Source organism: Mustela putorius, unplaced genomic scaffold (assembly GCF_011764305.1).
Source record: "Mustela putorius furo isolate JIRA1106 unplaced genomic scaffold, ASM1176430v1.1 tig00000095_pilon_pilon_pilon, whole genome shotgun sequence".
Classification (NCBI taxonomy): Eukaryota; Metazoa; Chordata; class Mammalia; order Carnivora; family Mustelidae; genus Mustela; species Mustela putorius.
This window is the reverse complement of record NW_025421280.1, coordinates 40,884,801-40,902,017: the sequence shown is the minus strand read 5'-3', so window position 1 is coordinate 40,902,017 and position 17,217 is coordinate 40,884,801. Positions and strand designations below refer to the sequence as shown.

At 67.7% G+C, this 17,217-nt stretch overlaps 2 protein-coding genes across 8 annotated transcripts; one reads left to right on the top strand and one right to left on the bottom strand.

The window, feature by feature from the left end:
* On the top strand, positions 1 to 8,383 carry GRIN3B (glutamate ionotropic receptor NMDA type subunit 3B). Of its 5 annotated transcripts, none has more exons than XM_045088074.1 (9): positions 1 to 475; positions 1,991 to 2,586; positions 3,137 to 4,169; positions 6,055 to 6,200; positions 6,660 to 6,775; positions 6,865 to 7,008; positions 7,332 to 7,496; positions 7,592 to 7,647; positions 7,800 to 8,073. In XM_045088074.1, exons 1-9 carry the CDS (start codon positions 50 to 52, stop codon positions 7,935 to 7,937), a joined length of 2,820 nt encoding a protein of 939 aa, XP_044944009.1. In that variant the 5' UTR covers positions 1 to 49; the 3' UTR covers positions 7,938 to 8,073. The 5 variants fall into 5 exon arrangements, with proteins under 5 accessions (XP_044944009.1, XP_044943994.1, XP_044944001.1 ...); XM_045088066.1 differs by lacking the exon at positions 7,592 to 7,647 and having other exon boundaries at positions 2 to 475; positions 3,137 to 3,628; positions 3,773 to 4,169; positions 7,800 to 8,383; XM_004778177.3 differs by having other exon boundaries at positions 6 to 475; positions 6,865 to 7,016; positions 7,800 to 8,383.
* Positions 8,312 to 16,949, bottom strand: TMEM259 (transmembrane protein 259). 3 transcript variants are annotated; one of them, XM_045088099.1, is made up of 11 exons: positions 16,560 to 16,948; positions 12,536 to 12,814; positions 11,763 to 11,862; positions 10,866 to 10,976; positions 10,564 to 10,686; positions 10,379 to 10,479; positions 10,245 to 10,302; positions 10,031 to 10,111; positions 9,821 to 9,953; positions 9,641 to 9,740; positions 8,312 to 9,527 (listed from the first exon to the last, which is right to left on the bottom strand). In XM_045088099.1, exons 1-11 carry the CDS (start codon positions 16,782 to 16,784, stop codon positions 8,982 to 8,984), a joined length of 1,857 nt encoding a protein of 618 aa, XP_044944034.1. In that variant the 5' UTR covers positions 16,785 to 16,948; the 3' UTR covers positions 8,312 to 8,981. The 3 variants fall into 3 exon arrangements, with proteins under 3 accessions (XP_044944034.1, XP_044944030.1, XP_044944035.1); XM_045088095.1 differs by having other exon boundaries at positions 10,031 to 10,114; positions 16,560 to 16,947; XM_045088100.1 differs by lacking the exon at positions 10,866 to 10,976 and having other exon boundaries at positions 10,031 to 10,114; positions 16,560 to 16,949.
* Positions 16,950 to 17,217: the final 268 nt, after the last annotated feature.

Here is a 17,217-nt window from a genome sequence, read left to right as displayed (position 1 = left end):
CGCGCCCGCACCCGCGGTGCCGCCCCGCCGCGGCGCCGGCAACTTTGGGATGGAGTTTGTGCGGACGCTGTGGCTCTGCCTGGCGCTGGCGCTGGGGCCGGGGCCCGCCGGGGGCCACCCGCAGCCGTGCGGCGTCCTGGCGCGCCTGGGGGGCTCGGTGCGCCTGGGCGCCCTCCTGCCCCGCGCGCCCGCCGCCCGCGCCCGCGTCCTCGCCGCCCTGGCCCGGGCCGCCCTGGCGTCGCGGCTGCCGCACAACCTGAGCCTGGAGCTGGCGGCCGCCGCGCCCCCTGCCCGCGACCCCGCCTCGCTGGCCCGCGGCCTGTGCCAGACGCTGGCGGCCCCGGGCGTGGCGGCCGTGCTGGCCTTCCCGGAGGCGCGGCCCGAGCTGCTGCAGCTGCACTTCCTGGCGGCGGCCACGGAGACCCCCGTGCTCAGCGTGCTGCGGCGGGAGGCGCGCGCGCCCCTCGGGGTCCCGGTACGCGGGGACGCAGGGATCCGGAGGAGGAGGGGCGCGCCGGGGCGCCCCTGGGGCGCGGGGACCGGGGGTCCGACGCCAGAGCCGCCGGGGCGCACGGGACCGGATTCCGGACGGCGGAGACAGGAGGCCCCCATCCCCCGCCCCAGGGATGCCCAGGAGTCCAGAGGGCGTCCCCGGGGCGGCTCGCGGGACCCATTTGGACCCCTGGGCCCCGGATGCCCCCCGAGCGAGGGAACCTGAACCAGCGACGGGACCGTGAGATGCTTCTGGACCCGGGATGGCGAAACCCGCACGAGGGTCCCTCCGGGGCACGCAGCTCCCGTGCAGACCCGTTTCCTGGGCCTCGGTGACGGAGTCTGGCTGGCCACCGTCTGCTAACGGTCAGAGGCGCCCTCGCCATGTGGAGCAGGGTCCCTTGCCCGCGGAGGGCTTCTCCGCGTTCCCGCCCCCCGGCCGAGGGCTGGACGGGAAGCAGGTCTCCAGGCTCCATCTCCGGGGCGCGGGTGGGGGGTGCAGTTCCATCGGCTGCTGGAGGGTCTTCCCAGCCTCCTCCGGGTGGGCTGTCACTCAAACCTCTCCATCCCCGGGGATGGGGGGTTCCAGCCCTGGGCCTGGATTCGCCTGAATAAGGAGAAGATGGGATACGGAGGAGAAACGGGTGACGGACAGGGCTCTGGGCGGCCCGGGAAAGACCCCTCCCTGGGCAGCAAGGAGGGGTCCCGGGTAGGGATACGGGGAAGAGTAGGGCCTCCCTTCAAACCCACCTTGAAGCCCCCTCCAGGGCTTCCCTCGCCTCGCGGAGGGGGGTGGGGTCCCTAGAGGAGGCCTGGGGTCTCACAAACGCAGCTGTCCCAGTGTCGAGGCCAGCCCCCTGCCCCCCCCCACCCGACCCTCGCAGGGAAGATGCAGAACCCAAACCCGGGCCTGTGGCGCCCTCTGCTGCCGCCTCCAGGAACTGAGGCTCTGCCGTTGTAACTCCGTCTTTCCGGAAGGTGCTGTTTAACAGCACCCCCAGCCCTCCGCATCCTGTCCCCACCTTTGTAAAACCTTAGAGGTCTGGCAAGCTATCTCGTCCTTCGCAGGCTAGAGGCAAATCCAGGAGCACTTTCTGGGTGCCACTGGGCACAGAGAGGCCCTCAAATCCCCGGCTTGCCAGGGAAGTCTAAATAGAGGGGGGCGACGGAGCTGGGTTTTGAAGGATGTATAGGAGTTGGCTGGCACAGAGGGAGAAAGGGATTCTAGCTGTGAAATGCAAAAAGCCTCAAGGTGGGGCATTACCAGGGTGGCCAGAGCGAGAGAGCAGGCCCTGAATGTCAGGCCAAGGAGGCTGGGCTTTGTGTGGATGGCAGTGGGGAAATAAAGAAGGCTTAGAGCAGGGGTGGGCTGGAGGGGGCAGGCATGCTGTCCAGTTCTGAAGGGGACGTCTCTTTATTGAACACCTGCTGATGGGTGTGGGAAGGGTATGGTGGGTCCCAGGTCGCCAGCCCTAACTGTGACACACCCCCTTGCCAGAACCCGTTCCACCTACAGCTGGACTGGGCCAGTCCCCTGGAGACGCTGCTGGACGTGCTGGTGGCTCTGCTGCAGGCGCACGCCTGGGAGGAGGCCAGCCTGGTGCTCTGCCGTGTGCGGGACCCTGCTGGCCTGGTGGCCCTCTGGACAGCCCGAGCCGGCAGGGCCCCAAAGCTGGTGCTGGACTTGAGTCGGCCAGACACAGGCGCCAAGGGGCTGCAGGCACGCCTGGCCCCCCTGGGGGCTCCAGCAGGGGGCTCGGCTCCCGCCCCCGCGGCTGTGCTCCTGGGTTGCAGCCCCGCCCGTGCATGGCAGGTGTTGCAGGCCGTACCCCCCGGCCCTCCCCACTGGCTGCTGGGCACGCCACTGTCCGCCGAGGTCCTGCCCTCTGAGGGCCTGCCTCTGGGGCTGCTGGCCCTGGGCGAGGTGGCCCGGCCGCCGCTGGAGGCCGCTGTTCACGACGCTGTGGAGCTGGTGGTGCGAGCCCTGGGTCATGCCGCGCGGGTGGAGCCGGAGCACGCCCTCCTGCCCACCACGGTCAACTGCAACGACCGGCAGCTGGCCGGGCCCGCGTCCTCCGGCCGCCTCTTGGCGCGGTGAGTGAGGACCCCATCGTGTGTGTGCAGGGGGGGGGGTTCCGGGCCCCACATCCGCTCGCCTCCATTTGGGCACCGTGGGAGCATCTGCATGGGATACTTGCTGTATGCCGGGGCTGGCCCCTCCCCAGGAGGCTGTTTATGGCGCAGGCAGACGCAGAGCCGGAGGAAGGGGTCGGGCGAGGGGCTCAGGGTCCTGGGAGAGAAACATGAAGGGCAGGGGCAGGGGAGGGGTGAGGCTGGCAGGGATGCGTTCCTGCCTGATCCCTCGGGAGCCCTGCAGGGTGGACAGCGTCCCAGCACCAGGTGGCTTCACCCAGGCTTCTCAAGTGGGCAATCGTTGGCTTTGGGCCAGAGACATTGTCACTAGTTCACGACATGGGTGCCTGGCTGGTCAGAGGCCTGGTAGGGGGTACACAGCAGCATCCTCCGTGGTCCCCGCCGTATGCTCAGAGAGGTGACCCCCGTGGGGGTTGAGCTCGGCTGGAGGGCTCCTGACCACCAGCCCAGGCTGCCTGACCCTGGCCCCCCGCTACCCCCCGCCCCCCAGGTCCCTGGCCAACACGTCCTTCCGGGGCCGCACGGGACCCGTGTGGGTGAGCCGCTCTTCCCAGGTACACATCTCCCGGTACTTCCGAGTGTGGAGCCTGCGCCAGGACCCGCGGGGTGCCCCGGCCTGGGCCACCGTGGGCAGCTGGCGGGCTGGGCGGCTGGAGTCTGGGCCGGGCGGCGCCGCCGCACAGCCCCCACCCTCGCCGGGAGCCCGAGCACGGCCCAAGCTGCGCGTGGTGACGCTGGTGGAGCATCCCTTCGTGTTTGCCCGGGAACCGGACGAGGACGGGCAGTGCCCCGCGGGGCAGCTGTGCCTGGCCCCCGGCACCAACGACTCGGCCACCCTGGATGCGCTGTTCGCCGCACTGGCCAACGGCTCGGTACCCCGCGCCCTGCGCAGGTGCTGCTTCGGCTACTGCATCGACCTGCTGGAGCGCCTGGCGGACGACACACCCTTCGACTTCGAGCTGTACATCGTGGGTGACGGCAAGTATGGCGCCCTGCGGGACGGCCGCTGGACTGGCCTGGTGGGGGACCTGCTGGCCGGCAGGGCGCACATGGCCGTCACCAGCTTCAGCATCAATTCAGCCCGCTCCCAGGTGCTGGACTTCAGCAGCCCCTTCTTCTCCACCAGCCTGGGTATCATGGTGCGGGCCCGTGACACGGCCTCGCCCATCGGTGCCTTCATGTGGCCGCTGCACTGGTCCATGTGGCTGGGCGTCTTTGCTGCCCTGCACCTCACGGCGCTCTTCCTCACACTGTACGAGTGGCGCAGCCCCTACGGCCTCACGCCCCGTGGCCGGAACCGGGCCACCGTGTTCTCCTACTCCTCGGCCCTCAACCTCTGCTATGCCATCCTCTTCGGACGCACCGTGTCCAGCAAGACGCCCAAGTGCCCCACGGGACGTCTGCTCATGAACCTGTGGGCCATCTTCTGCCTGCTTGTGCTGTCCAGCTACACGGCCAACCTGGCCGCCGTCATGGTCGGGGACAAGACCTTCCTGGAGCTGTCGGGGATCCATGACCCCAAGGTGGGCGGTTATGGGCCCCGGAGGTCCAAGCTGGGGGGTCGCCCGCTCCCCCAGCTCCCATCCCAAGACACAGACATGTGCAGCTGCCTGCTGCGGAAAACGTTCCTAGAGCATTTGCTGTGTGCCGGCCTCGGGGGCCCAGCTGGGACAAAACCCACGGAGGTTGCACACTGCAGGGGAGGTGTCAAGAAGCAAAACAAGCCAGCTGGGTGGTGTGTGAGGTGGCTATCCAGTGTCAGGGAGGAAATAAGGCAGTGTGGGGACACAGGAAGTACTGGGAGGCACATCTCAAATGGGATGAGGGAATCCTCTGGGAGGCGGTGACATTGAAGGCACTTTTCTGTAGATATCAGGGAGGAATGTTGGGAGAGAAAGCACAGCAGGTGCAAAGGCCCTGGGGCAGGAGCAGAGTGGGAGGAGGCACAGGGCACACCCTGCAGGGAGTCCAGAGCAGTTCCTCCTGGGACAGAACTTCCCCAAACTTCCCCCATTCTCTCCTTCACGGCCCTGGAGGGCTGAGCCCAGGTGGGCCCCAGTCTAGGTATTTCTTTTAATGAAACATTTGAAGTATTCTTTTTTTTTTTTTTTTTAATTTATTTGACAGAAATCACAAGTAGGCAGAGAGGCAGGCAGAGAGAGAGAGGAAGGAAAGCAGGCTCCCTGCTGAGCAGAGAGCCCTGTGGGGCTCGATCCCAGAACCCTGAGATCGTGACCTGAGCTGAAGGTAGAGGCTTCAAGCCACTGAGCCAGGCAGGCGCCCCATTTGAAACGTGGTTGAGTAGGGAGCAATGAGTGCCAGGAATGAGCCCATCCTCCAGCTCCAAAATCAACTCCCAGCCAGGTTCCCCCCAGGACAGCCCCAGCCTCTGGATTCTTTGTCTTTTCACCATGATTATTCTGCAAGGTCTCGCACATCAGGGTCCCCTCTTCCCAGTGCTCTCCCTCCTGCCACCCACGCTTTGTTTGAATCTGGGTCCTAAACACGCACCACTGCAGGTCGATTTCCTCCCCAGTTACTGTGCCCCAGAAATTGGTGCTGCAGAAATTTTTTGTCCAGTAGCGGCTCCCACAGTTGGGACCAGGCTGTGTCCTGGGGTGCTTAGCCTGCTCTGCGGCACCCCAGGCCCCACATCCTTTGTAAAGGGGGAACGAAACCTAGACCCAAAGCTGTCTGGTGGGCTGGCCACTCACCACCTTCACAAATTAACCGGCTGCAAGTGCTCGGCGGCCACTTGAGAACAGCGCAAATCCAGAACGTTCTAGACGGCACTGATCCAGAGGCTCCCATTCAGGTCTGGCATTTTCGGGGTGCTGTAGCCACATCCGGAGGCCTGGGTCAGTGTGCCCGCTCACTCACCCGCTAGGAGTTTGCAGGACTGCGCGGGGAGGCCAGGGCAGAGAGGACTGTCCCCGGAGAGCTGGGGGGCTGAGCGGTGGGCGGGTTCCGGGACGCTCGGGAGAGAAGAGGCAGTACAGGGTCAACTTGACAGGGGCAGGAAGACCCAGGAGGCCAGGTGTAGGGGTCCGCTGGGGACAGAGTCCCGTGAGAGCCCAGGAGAGCCGTGGAGGACGTGGTGGGAAGGGGAGGAGGTCTGGGGTTCAGGGCCGGGTCTGCGCGGAGATGGACACGTGGGCGTTTAGAACAGCGGCTCTCACCCTGCGACCCTGCCCCGGGGGACAGTGGGCCGCGTCGGGTGACCCCACGACTGGGGAGCTCCTGGCGTCGAGTGGGTGGGGCAGGGCTACTGCCGGACCCCGCGGAGCCCAGAGAAGCCCCCAGGTGGTCGCGCCCCAGTCGGGCGGCAGCGGGAGAAGCCGGGGGAGAGGGTGCACGGAGCGGCCGGCCGGGCGAGCGCCGGGGCCGACGCGCTGCCCCACCCCGCAGCTGCACCACCCGTCCCAGGGCTTCCGCGTGGGCACCGTGTGGGAGAGCAGCGCCGAGGCCTACATCAAGAAGAGCTTCCCCGACCTGCACGCGCACATGCGGCGCCACAGCGCGCCCACCACGCCGCACGGCGTCGCCATGCTCACGTGAGGCCCCGCGGCGGGCGGGGCGCGGCGGGCCGGCAGGATGCGGGGGCGGGGGCGGCCGCCTGGGTGGGAGGGGCACCTGGGGCGGGGCGGGGCCGAGGGGCAGGATGCGGGGGGCGGGGCCGAGGGGCAGGATGCGGGGGGCGGGGCCGAGGGGCAGGATGCGGGGGGCGGGGCCGAGGGGCAGGATGCGGGGGGCGGGGCCGAGGGGCAGGATGCGGGGGGCGGGGCCGAGGGGCAGGATGCGGGGGGCGGGGCCGAGGGGCAGGATGCGGGGGCGGCCGCCCTGGTGAGCGGGGAACCTGGGGCGGGGCCGGGCGTCTGGGTGGGAGGGGCACCTGGGGCGGGGCAGGGCGGACGGAAGGACGCGGGGGGCGGGGCCGACGGGCAGGATATGGGGGCGCGGCGGGGCACCTAAGGCAAGGGGAGGCCTCTCTCCCCACTGCGCGACCCCCGCAGGAGCGACCCCCCCAAGCTCAACGCCTTCATCATGGACAAGTCACTCCTGGACTACGAGGTCTCCATCGACGCCGACTGTAAACTGCTGACCGTGGGCAAGCCTTTCGCCATGGAGGGTGAGGGGCCTCCAGGACCAGTGGCCCCGGGGCGGCTCCTCTGGGGCTGTGTCCAGCTTGGCCCCAACCCAACCCCTGGCCTCCCCCAGGCTACGGCATCGGACTCCCTCAGAACTCGCCGCTCACCTCCAACCTGTCCGAGTTCATCAGCCGCTACAAGTCCTCCGGTTTCATCGACTTGCTGCACGACAAGTGGTACCGGATGGTTCCTTGTGGGAAGCGCGTCCTCGCCGTTACAGAGGTGGGGAGGGCCGGGGACCCGGGGTGGGGCTAGGCACGGGGCGGGGGGCCCTGAGCCTGCATGGGCCTCTAGTGAGGTGGTCAATCTCGCTGCCCAGAATCGTGCACAGCGGCTTCTACGAAAGCCCAGCTCCAGCGCTCCCCGGGCAACCTGGCCGCCCGCCCACCCCCCTCCCCGACGCGCAAGGCCAGCCTCCCAATCCGGCTCCGCAGCCCCAGGCTCCTCTCGCGGCGGGCCTGGGTCCCGCGCCCCGCCAGGGCTCCGCGCGGGTCCGGGCCTGCCCGTGAAGGGTTTGTGCCCACGTGTCATCCCCAGACGCTGCAGGTGGGCATCTACCACTTCTCGGGACTCTTCGTGCTGCTCTGCCTGGGGCTGGGCAGCGCTCTGCTCAGCTGCCTGGGCGAGCACGTCTTCTACCACCTGGTGCTCCCGCGCATCCGCAGGGGCAAGAAGCTGCAGTACTGGCTGCACACGAGCCAGGTGAGCGACCGGAGGCGCGAGCCGGGGGTGGAGGGTGGAGGTGGGGGTGGGGCGGGCAGCATCCCCTGACCCCGACCGAGCCTCTGGGCTTGCAGAGAATCCACCGCGCCCTCAACACAGAGCCGCCAGGAGCCGAAGAGCCAGGCCCCAGGTAAAGGGCCCCACCCCCTCCCAACCGCTGCGACCCTAGACCTCCCCCGCGGGACAGGGCCGCTCCGTCGCCCCGAGACCCTGACCCCAGGAGCAAAGTGGACGTGCGCGCCGGGGGTTACGGACCCAGCCCCTAACATCGCACGTCCCCAGGGCTCTGGAGGACCAGCAGCAGGACGCACCGGCAGCGTCTGCGGGCGCGGCGAGCTGGACCCGGGTGCGCCGGGCCGTGGCGAGGGAGCGTCGCGTGCGCTTCCTGCTGGAGCCCGCAGAAGCCGCCGCGGCGCCTGACTCGGAGGAGGCGGGGCGGCCAGAGGGCCCGGTCTGGCTGTGTTCCAACGGCCGCCTACCAGCTGTGCTGCCCTCGGGCCCTCCCGGTCCCGGCGAGCTGCAGGAGCTGGAGCAGCGCATCGAGAGTGCGCGGGAGCGGCTCCGCCAGGCCCTGGCGCGGCGAGGCGAGCTGCTGGCCCAGCTGGGGGACGGGGACCGGCCTCTGCGCCTGCTCCGAAGCACCTGAAGGCGCTCGACGACTCTGGGAACGCACCCCCTGTCCGGCGCAGGCACCCCCTCCCCGGGCCCTGCCCGATCGGCCCCCACCCCGGAGCCTGCGCGAAGCCCCGCCCCAAGCCCGCGGCACCTCCCCGCCCGCGCGCAGACGCTCCGGCCGCCGTGAACAGTTTATTCTATATACAAACACAATTTTGTACACTGCATTAAATAGAATGGAATGAGCGCTCTCTGCATTCCTCACCGAGTGATTTCGTCCGGCCACCAGCCCTGTCCCACTCCCACCCCAGCAGGGCTGGAGCCCCGCGCCCGGCCACCGCCCTCCATGTTGGCGCTTGTGCGCGGCATCCCCGAGCCCGAGGCGCGAGCTCTGCCCTCCCGGGACCCCAGCCCTGGTACACACACCTGGGGTCAGGGGCCGTGGAAAAGGCACTGAGCATGAGGAGCACCAGCGGAGCGGGCCGGGACCGCGAGGGTGGCCCCCGCCGGCGTTCACCTTGTTGGAGACCTGCCCCGCTCTGTGACTGAGGAACAGCTCACTTCACAGGGTTCACCAGCCCTTTCAGGAACCTTCCATGGAGCCCCCACCCCCCCACTTTGGCCTGCCACGATTCACTGGCTGAGGGGCCCACCACTAGCAGCAGGGACAGGCCTCCAGCAGGCCCCACACTAGGGAAGAGAAGCCCCTCTGGGCAAACCCGATGACCCTGACACCACCCAAAGCAGGCTGGGCCACCCCAAGAACCCCCCGGGACAGCCTCCCTGATACGAGGGCTCCAGCCAGGTGGGCCTACATGGCCAGGGAGGGGGCGGTCAGTTGCCCAAGGCTCAGGAACCAACCTCTGGGGATGGGTCCACTGGGGCTGTGGGGGTGGGGGTGGGCCCACTCACCCCGGCAGCTGGGGGCGCTGTATCACGTGCCAGGGGGTTGCTGGAGGGGGCACTGTCCTGGGGGACTCGGGAGAGCCCCCCACCAGGGCTGAGCGGACCAGTGGGCCGCCGCTCCAGGAGGGAGGCACTGAGGCCAGACAGGAAGGAGGCGTCTGTGATCATGGCAGCCGTTTCTGCCATCCAGCCCAGGTCCCCGCTGGCTGCCGCGGCCACCGAAGCTGCCGCAGCTACCAGAGAGCTGGGCGCCTCAGCCACGGGACTGGGGCCCCCACTACCGCCCGGCATGCTAGGGCCCAGGGCGGGCGGTTGGCCAGCAGGGTCAGGGGTGGCGGCCGGGGAGCCCCCGTTGTTGTTCAGGTCATCGGGAAGCGCCGTGGGGGCTCCGGCGCCCAGCGGTGGGGTCTGCAGCAGCATCTCTTGGATTCGGATCTGCTGCAGGATGGCGGGCAGCTCGTAGTGGTGGAAGAAGTAGATCATGGAATGCTGGGGGTGCGGGGGGCTCTGGGTCAGGCCAGCATCCGGAGCCAGAACCCCGGCCGCCCGTGGAACCCGGCATAGGCCAGACGCCCCCATGGAGAGCGGGGCAGGCTCCTCACCTGTATGAAGAGCCAGGAAGTAACCAGGGCCAGGCTGCTGTACTGGCCGTTGAAGCGGTAGTGGTAGGCGTAGAAGGCGAAATGGTACAGGTAGAAGAAGCTGCGGGGGGGGGGGGGGGGGCACAGTGAGCCGCCGCCGCCCACCGCCCCACCCCTGCCTCCAGGGGACCGGGTGCTCACCGCAGCCAGTGCCTCTTGCTGGTGTTTGTGTGGCAGCAGATGGCGTCGTACTGGTCGGCCAGCCAGACGATGAGGATGATGTAGAAGGCCGTGGTGGTGTCGTTGAAAAACTCCGACATGATGGCCTCCATCCCTGTGGGGAGGCTGGCGGTTGGGCGGGCGGGGGTGTGGGGGGCCGGGGCCAGGAGGGACAGGGGAGGAGGTCCTCACCTACGAGGGCCAGGATGACCGTGAGCAGGGGCGCGGCGGGGAAGGCGATGGCCATGTTCATCTCCAGCATCTGCAGCAGGTCCACTGCGGGCAGAAAGCGGCACGCGGGCAGACCAGGTAAGGTGCCCGGCGGTTGGGCGAGGTGGGCAGGGGGCCCTGGGGGCCGGGGGGCGGAGCCCAGCCCTCCCACCCACCGGCGGGCAGGGAGACTCACCAATGAAGACAAAAATCTGGTGGTGGGAGTATCTGAGCAGCATGGACACGCTGAGGGTCTGCAAGCAAGGGCGCGGGATGTCTCAGGGAGCACCTCGCCCGCACGCCCGCCCTGCCCCAGCCCCCGGCACTCACGAAGATGACCATGATGACGAAGGCGGCCAGGTAGGACGTGCGGGCCATCCACATGCTCACGAACCGGTAGTGCTCCCCGGACACCACGTTGCGCAGGAAGCCTGCCCGGAGGTAGGGGCGGCCGTGAGTGCCCGCCCAGCTGCCGGGCCGCACCCCACCCCGCCCGCACCCGGGGCCCCTCGAACCCTTGTTCTCCTCGTTCTCAGCCAGGCCCTTGACGCTGGACATAAGGATGTCATCGTAGCCCAGGAACTCGGCCAGCAGCAGGCGGCTGAAGCGGTCCCCGAAGCACTGGTCCCGTGAGGGGTCTGTAGGCAGGCACACGACAGCGTGTGCAGCAGGACCCCCACTCTAGTGACGCCGTGACCCGGACACCCGACATGCCGCAGAGGAAGCTTCTTGCGGCCAGAAAGGGGACCCGGCGCCTGGACCCAAGTGCTTCTGGGAGCCCCAGAGACCCCCCTGCCTCACCCCAGGGGACACTGACCCAGAGTGACCACCATGACGGGGATGCTGAGCCGCTGCCGCGTGGCCTGGGACAGCCGCAGGAAGCCGTACTCCAGCGAGTACTCCACGACATACTCGTCCTGCGGCCACACTGTGGGGACAAGGCCCATGAGCCGCGGTCCAGCCGTCTTCCAGCAGGCTCCGGGGAGCAAGGGGGTGGGTCAGGGTCCCATGACCCCCACCCAGAGACTCCCTGAGAAGGGAACCAGTTACTGGGGCTCCAGGGCATCCGTCCCACCCTGCAGGCTGCTAACAGGTCGGTAAAGTGAGGCGGGGCGGCCACGCAGGCCCTCGGGCCCTCTGCACGGGGGACGGCCCCAGGGCACAACCCCTGAAGTGATGCGCTGCACGCGTCTGATCAGCCCGAGATGTGGGTGCTTCTTTCTTTCTTTTTTTTTTTTTTACCATTTTATTTACTCAACAGAAAGATAGTGAGCAAGGGAACACGAGCAGGGACCCGACGTGGGGCTCACTCCCAGGACCCCGGGATCACGACCTGAGCCAAAGGCAGACGCTTAGTGCCTGAGCCACCTATTTTTTATTTTTTTTTAAGATTTTATTTTCCAAGAAATCTCTGCGCGGGGCACCCAGGTGGCTTAATCAGTTAAGCATCTGCCTTTGACTCAAGTCATGATCCTGGTGTCCTGGAATAAAGCCCCGCGCTCGGCGGGGATCTGCTTGTCGCGCTCCCTCTGCCCCTCCTACTTGTGTGTGTGTGCTTGTTCTCACTCGCGCCCCCAGACTGGTAAATAAAAATCTCGAAAAAAAAAAGAGAAAAAAGGAAAGAAATCTCAACACTCAGCATGGGGCTCGAACTCACAACCCCCAGATCTAGTCACCCGCTCCCCACTGGGCCAGCTGGGGGCCTGCGGTGTACCTTTTGTGGGTGTCTCTGGGAAGGGGAGCTCCTGGCTGTCATTCGGGGCCTCAGCACTGCCCGGTGGCTTCAACACCTTGGGCTCAATGTCCAGCTCGAACTGCGGGCGGCCGAGAGGAAGGGCATCAGCAGCGGCCTGGCCCACGGTCCCAGCTCATCTGCTGACCAAGGACACACACTCCGCCCCTGGCTGCTGTGACCTCTAGCCTCCGCTGGGACACCCCCACCTCCAGGGCTGGAAGGTCTCTGACCTGTAAGCTCCTACAGGCCCCCTGCCCAACACCATGCTCCCCTGGGGGCCATTTGGAAGGAAGGGTCAGCATCCTGAAGCGGGGAATGCCTGACCAGGTCCTCACCAACCACGGGACCCTAGTCCCTAACTGCTTCAGCAGGTCCTCCTCTCGGGGCCGTGACCTTGCCCACCCCCCCGCCCCCCCGAACCCTGCTCACTCCAGCAGCCACTGCCCGTCTCCAGGAACAGGGCATTCCCCAGTCCCCCCGGTCCAGGACAGCTAGGACCAGCCGCCAGCTCTCGGCCCAGGGCCTCCAGGGGCCTCCTCCCTGCTTTCTGCCCTTGGTGCCCCTGCAAATGGGCCGATCCCTTTCCAGTAAGGGCTGGGACACGGCCCAAGGCCTCAGTCTGCCCAGCACCACCCCACCACCAAGGCCACACAGGAGCAGGCAGGAGCAGGCCGGCGCAGGGAGGCGCCCCTCCCCCAGGTGAATCACAGCTTGCCAGGTGCCCCCAGGCCCAGCACACCCGGCCAGCTCACCTTGATGGACGTGTTCCCAAACATGTCCACGGCCAGCTCCTCCTCCTCGTCCTCCTCAGGCTCCGGGCTGCCCGGCTCTACGGCCAGGCCGGGAAAGCTGCCGCGGCGGCCGCCGTCACAGAACTGCAGGAAGACGGGCGCGCGGCTGGAGTTCTGCTGCACCTCGACACGCAGGATGCCCTCCCGCGGCCACTTGTCGCGCACGTGCTCCAGGCAGTTGATGGGCGAGCGAGAGAAGACGATGTGGATGTAGGCCAGGACGAAGAGGACGAACAGGGCCTGGCGGGGGGCGTGGGGTGCGGGAGAAGGTCAGTGCAGAGGCCCGGGCACCGCGCCGGCCCTACTCTGCAGGGGTCCCAAGTCCCAGGACGGCCCCAAGGGAGCAGGGATGCCACCTGGCCTTGGGGGGGCAGGGCTCAGACTCAGTGCGCCCAGCAGCCTCCAGCTCTGCCTTGTCCTCACAGCCCAGCCCAGCTCCCTTGCACCCCTCCCAGGATGGCCGGTCCCCCTCTGTAAAGTGAGATCCTCCTGGCATGGCTGGGTGGGCCGGGGCTGCTGCTCAGCCCCCAGTGACTGCCCCGAGTCAGCACGGACTGCCCCACGAAGTCACCGCCTCAGGCTGCCCTGAAGCAGGAGCGTCAATGGGGCCGCCAGCCCCCCGGAGCCCACCCCTCATGACGGTCTGATGGCTGCACTTCTAATGGGGCCTTTGGATCCTGCGTCTTGGGCGACACGCCCACGTACTACCCAGGACCCACACCCCTGTGAAAAGGGCCCAGCTGGCCTAATGGGACTCCCACCCCTGTTCTGGGGAAAGCGGGTGTCCAGCGGCGGGGATGACAGGAGCCCTGCACGTGCTGCCAGTGCCGCGGGGGACCGCCTGCCTCACAGACTGGGCAGCAGAGCCCAGACTCCCACCCCACCTGGCCGGGGGCTGCGAGCTGAGGGGACACATAGCCCAGCGCCCACACAGGCTGCTGTAATCCTGGGGCAGGCTCGGCCTGAAGCCAGGCGCCCACCCCGACCCTGGAGATGCGCCAGCTCCAAAGGCCCGTCTCTGGGGGGAGAGGAACCGCACCTCCTTTGCCTGCAGCCGGAAGCAGCCCCGCAGGACAGCGATGAGGCCCCGGAGCCCCAGGTGCTCAGGTCGCAGCATGGAACGCCCACCCCTCCTCAGGAAGCCTGCAGAGCCACCCACAGACCAGCCCACCCAGTGCCCCTCAGGACCCCAGCCTCTCTCCGAGACCGCTGAGCCAGAGCAGCCGCAGGGTGACACCAGACGTCAAGCGTGCCCCTGCTCTGGGCCAAAGACAGCGCTGCCCATGCACCAAAACTTCAAAAGAGGGTGGACATGCAGTGTGGCCTGGTGCCAGGGGCCGGCCAGGCTCTTCTAGGGACATGCGTGTCTGCCACCACCCTTCCCCGTCTGAAGATGAGGAAACTAAGGCAGAAGCCGCGCGGCCTGGAGAGGTGGAACTGGACAGGAAAGCTGGGTCCCAAGAGTAGGAAACAGGGCAAGACACAACGTGAGCGACGTGTCCTGCTGCGAAAGGCACATGCAGGGCGCCTGGGTGGCTCAGTGGGTTAAGCCGCTGCCTTCGGCTCAGGTCATGGTCTCAGGGTCCTGGGATCGAGTCCCGCATCGGGCTCTCTGCTCAGCGGGGAGCCTGCTTCCCTCTCTCTCTCTCTGCCTGCCTCTCTGTCTACTTGTGATTTCTCTCTGTCAAATAAATAAATAAAATCTTTAAAAAAAAAAAAAAAAAGAAAGGCACATGCACTGAGGGGAGCTGGTGGAACCAACGTGGGATTCCAGCGTGGACCCCAGCTCCCCACTGTCACCCTGGTGCCTTCTCCAGCACCTGGGGGGGGTCTCCCCACCAGCATCTTTTCCCTGCCCTCAGGCCCCAGATCTACTGCCCTTGACTGAGTGGAGAGATCCCCAGAGACAAGGCCAGAAGCTCCCTACTCTACCTGACAAGGCCTGCCTGAATCTGGGCCTCAGTTTCCCCATTAGGAACAAGAGGGCAGACGCAGCTTCAGTGCCTCCAAAGACCTGCCACAGCCGTATGTACCCAGGCCAGGTGGCAGCCAGCCCTGCATGGGGACCCACAGTCCCCCAATCTCTGCCATTCCATGCGACCCCATGCACCCAGCCCCACTGTTCCTGCTGACCTGCCAGCCCCAGTGCCTTTGCCCATGCACTTCTGGTTGCCTCCCCCGAGGGCTGAGTCTGCTTGATCTCACAGACCCTGCCTGTTTCACCCCACGGCCTGCTCTCCCTCCCTCCTGCTCTGGCCTCTCAATGCCGTGTCAGAGAAGCAGGCAGGACGTGGCACAGAGCATGTGTTCAGGGACTCCCGCTTCACAGCAAGGACCCTGGGACACTGCACACATTTAGCACACATCATAGCGAGCCCAAGGATCACCTCCATACTTCAGACAGGGGACGGAGTGGCAAAGGCACGGAACATCAGAGCCCCTGTCACCAGGCAGGCATCGCTCAGTGGCTGCAGGGTCAGGCTGCCCAAGGTTCAGAGTCCAAGTGGACAGGCAGGGGCACCTAGTGCCCGCTGCTGCAGGACTGGGGAGGTCCTGGTCTGGCCTTGATGCCAGGAAGACCAGCAGAGGGGGAAGCCAAGGCTGCCAGAACGTGGGCCCCAGCCACTGCCTCTTGCTCCCCCCGAGTCTGGCCCAGTGGAGGAACTGGGGGGTCTGGGCTGTCTCACGGCTGTGCGCTTAGCTCAACAGGGACCACAGGAAGACACAACAGTGAGAACGTCCACGGAGGGACCTCCATCTCTGCAGCGAGGGCACCGGACGCTGGGAAGGCAGAGGGGGGAGCGTTCTGGAACTGGCGGCAACGTCAGCCCTCACCGTGCAGATGAACAAAGCGGAGGACACCAGGGTTCAGGCAGTTCTCGAGGTTCACGAGGCCTCAGCCTTATGCCCACAGACCCCTGGGCCACAGAGAAGAGCTGGGGAGCCCGAGAGCCTCGCAGGACACTTGCTGACCTACGCCACGGACATCCGGGCGCCAGGCTGGCCCAGACACAGGACCCGCTCCGCACTCAGAAAGCAGCAGGCAGAACGGGACCCGCTCCCAAGAGCCCGAGCCCCTGATCCTCGCCCGGGGGAAGGCAGCGCTTCCCCCACCCAGCAAGTCACGTCACACACTCCGGAGCCCCAGGAAGGGACCCGCGCCGGGAACCCTCCACAGGGGCCGTGATGCTCTGGGGGGCTGTGGGGAGGAAGCAGCATCCGGCGGTCTCCAGGCGAGGGACCAGCGACCTCCCGGCGGCTGTGGCAGGCCAGGTCTGGGCTCCTTCCAGCAGACCACCGGCCTGGCCGGCACCCCAGGGGCCTCGAAGGCCAGCGCCCCCCCCACGAGTGGCGGGCTCCGCATCTCCAGCCCCAGCGTGGGAGCGCTCTGCTGAGATCCCCAGTGGCCAGCGCCCAGCCCACTCGCCACTGCATAGGGACCCAGAGCGCTCTCTGAAGAGGCGCAGCGGTCATCGCGGCGAGACCCTCCTCGGAAGGCCCCGGGCGGTCCCGGTGTCCGGGACGACCCTCCCCTGCTCCCCAGGGAAGCGGCTTCGCACGAGGCCCCTGGCCGGGGCGGCAGAGCCGCGGTGGCGCTGACCGAACGCGGGCAGCTGTCCTCAGCTCGGTCACGACCCCCGGCTCCGTGCAGGCGCGCGTGCAAGGCCCCAAGTTAGGGGCGCGCCGCGAGCAGGAAACGAGGAGCGGCTCCGGCGCAGGAAGGCGGCAGGGGTGTGTCCCGCGCAGCGGCGAGCGCGGCCGGCCCGGGGCCAGGGCAGGGCCGAGCACCGCGGGCGGCCGGTCCGGGACGCGGCGCGGCGGGGAGACCCCCGGCAGGTCCCGCCTCCGGGGGGCGGGGGAGGGTCCGGCGGCGCGGGGGGGGCAGGCCGCGGGCGCGCCCGCTGGGGTCCGAGGTCGCACACCTGGGAGGGGGGTCCGGCCGCTGGGGTCAGGGGTCAGGGGTCAGGGGTCGGGCCTCGGTCACCTTGAGCAGCACGAAGAACTCGAAGAGTCGGCGGAAGGCGGGCGGGAAGAGCCGCGAGTAGGTGACTGCCATCTTGAAGAAGAGCGCGTGGAAGAGCCGGTCGCGCACGTTGATGAGCGGGTTGGGGTTGAGGTTGGGGGTGCGGGGCCCGCGCGCGGGGACCGGGCCGCCGCCGCCGCCGTTGGGCCCAGGCCCCGGAGCCCCGGGCGCCGCGTGCTCCGACATGCCGCCCACCGTCGCGCCCTAGCGGCCCGCGGGTCCCCGAGGGCACCTCCCGGCCGCCATCGGCCGTCCTCGCCGCGGCCGCGCTGCTCACCGACGCCCGGCTGCCGCCGCCGCCATCTTCCACCTCCGCGGCCTGCTGACGCCAGCGAGTCGCCACGGCGGCCAGAGCGGCTTCCCTGCGCTCGCAGGGAACGCTGGGATGGCGGCGGCCGGCCCTGGGCGGCCAGGGGCGGGGCTGCGTCTAGTCCGGGTCTTTTGCATGTCATCCCCCACAAGCCTTCGCGGCGCTAAGGCGCGCGTGGGAGATTAAGTTAGTTAACATCTGAGGGTTTTAGTGATCAGAGACAACCAAAGCGAGCGTGATAGTAGGAGAGAGTCGTTTGCAGGGAACCCTAGAGGAAAACAATCCACGGCGCGTGTATTTCTGGCCGTG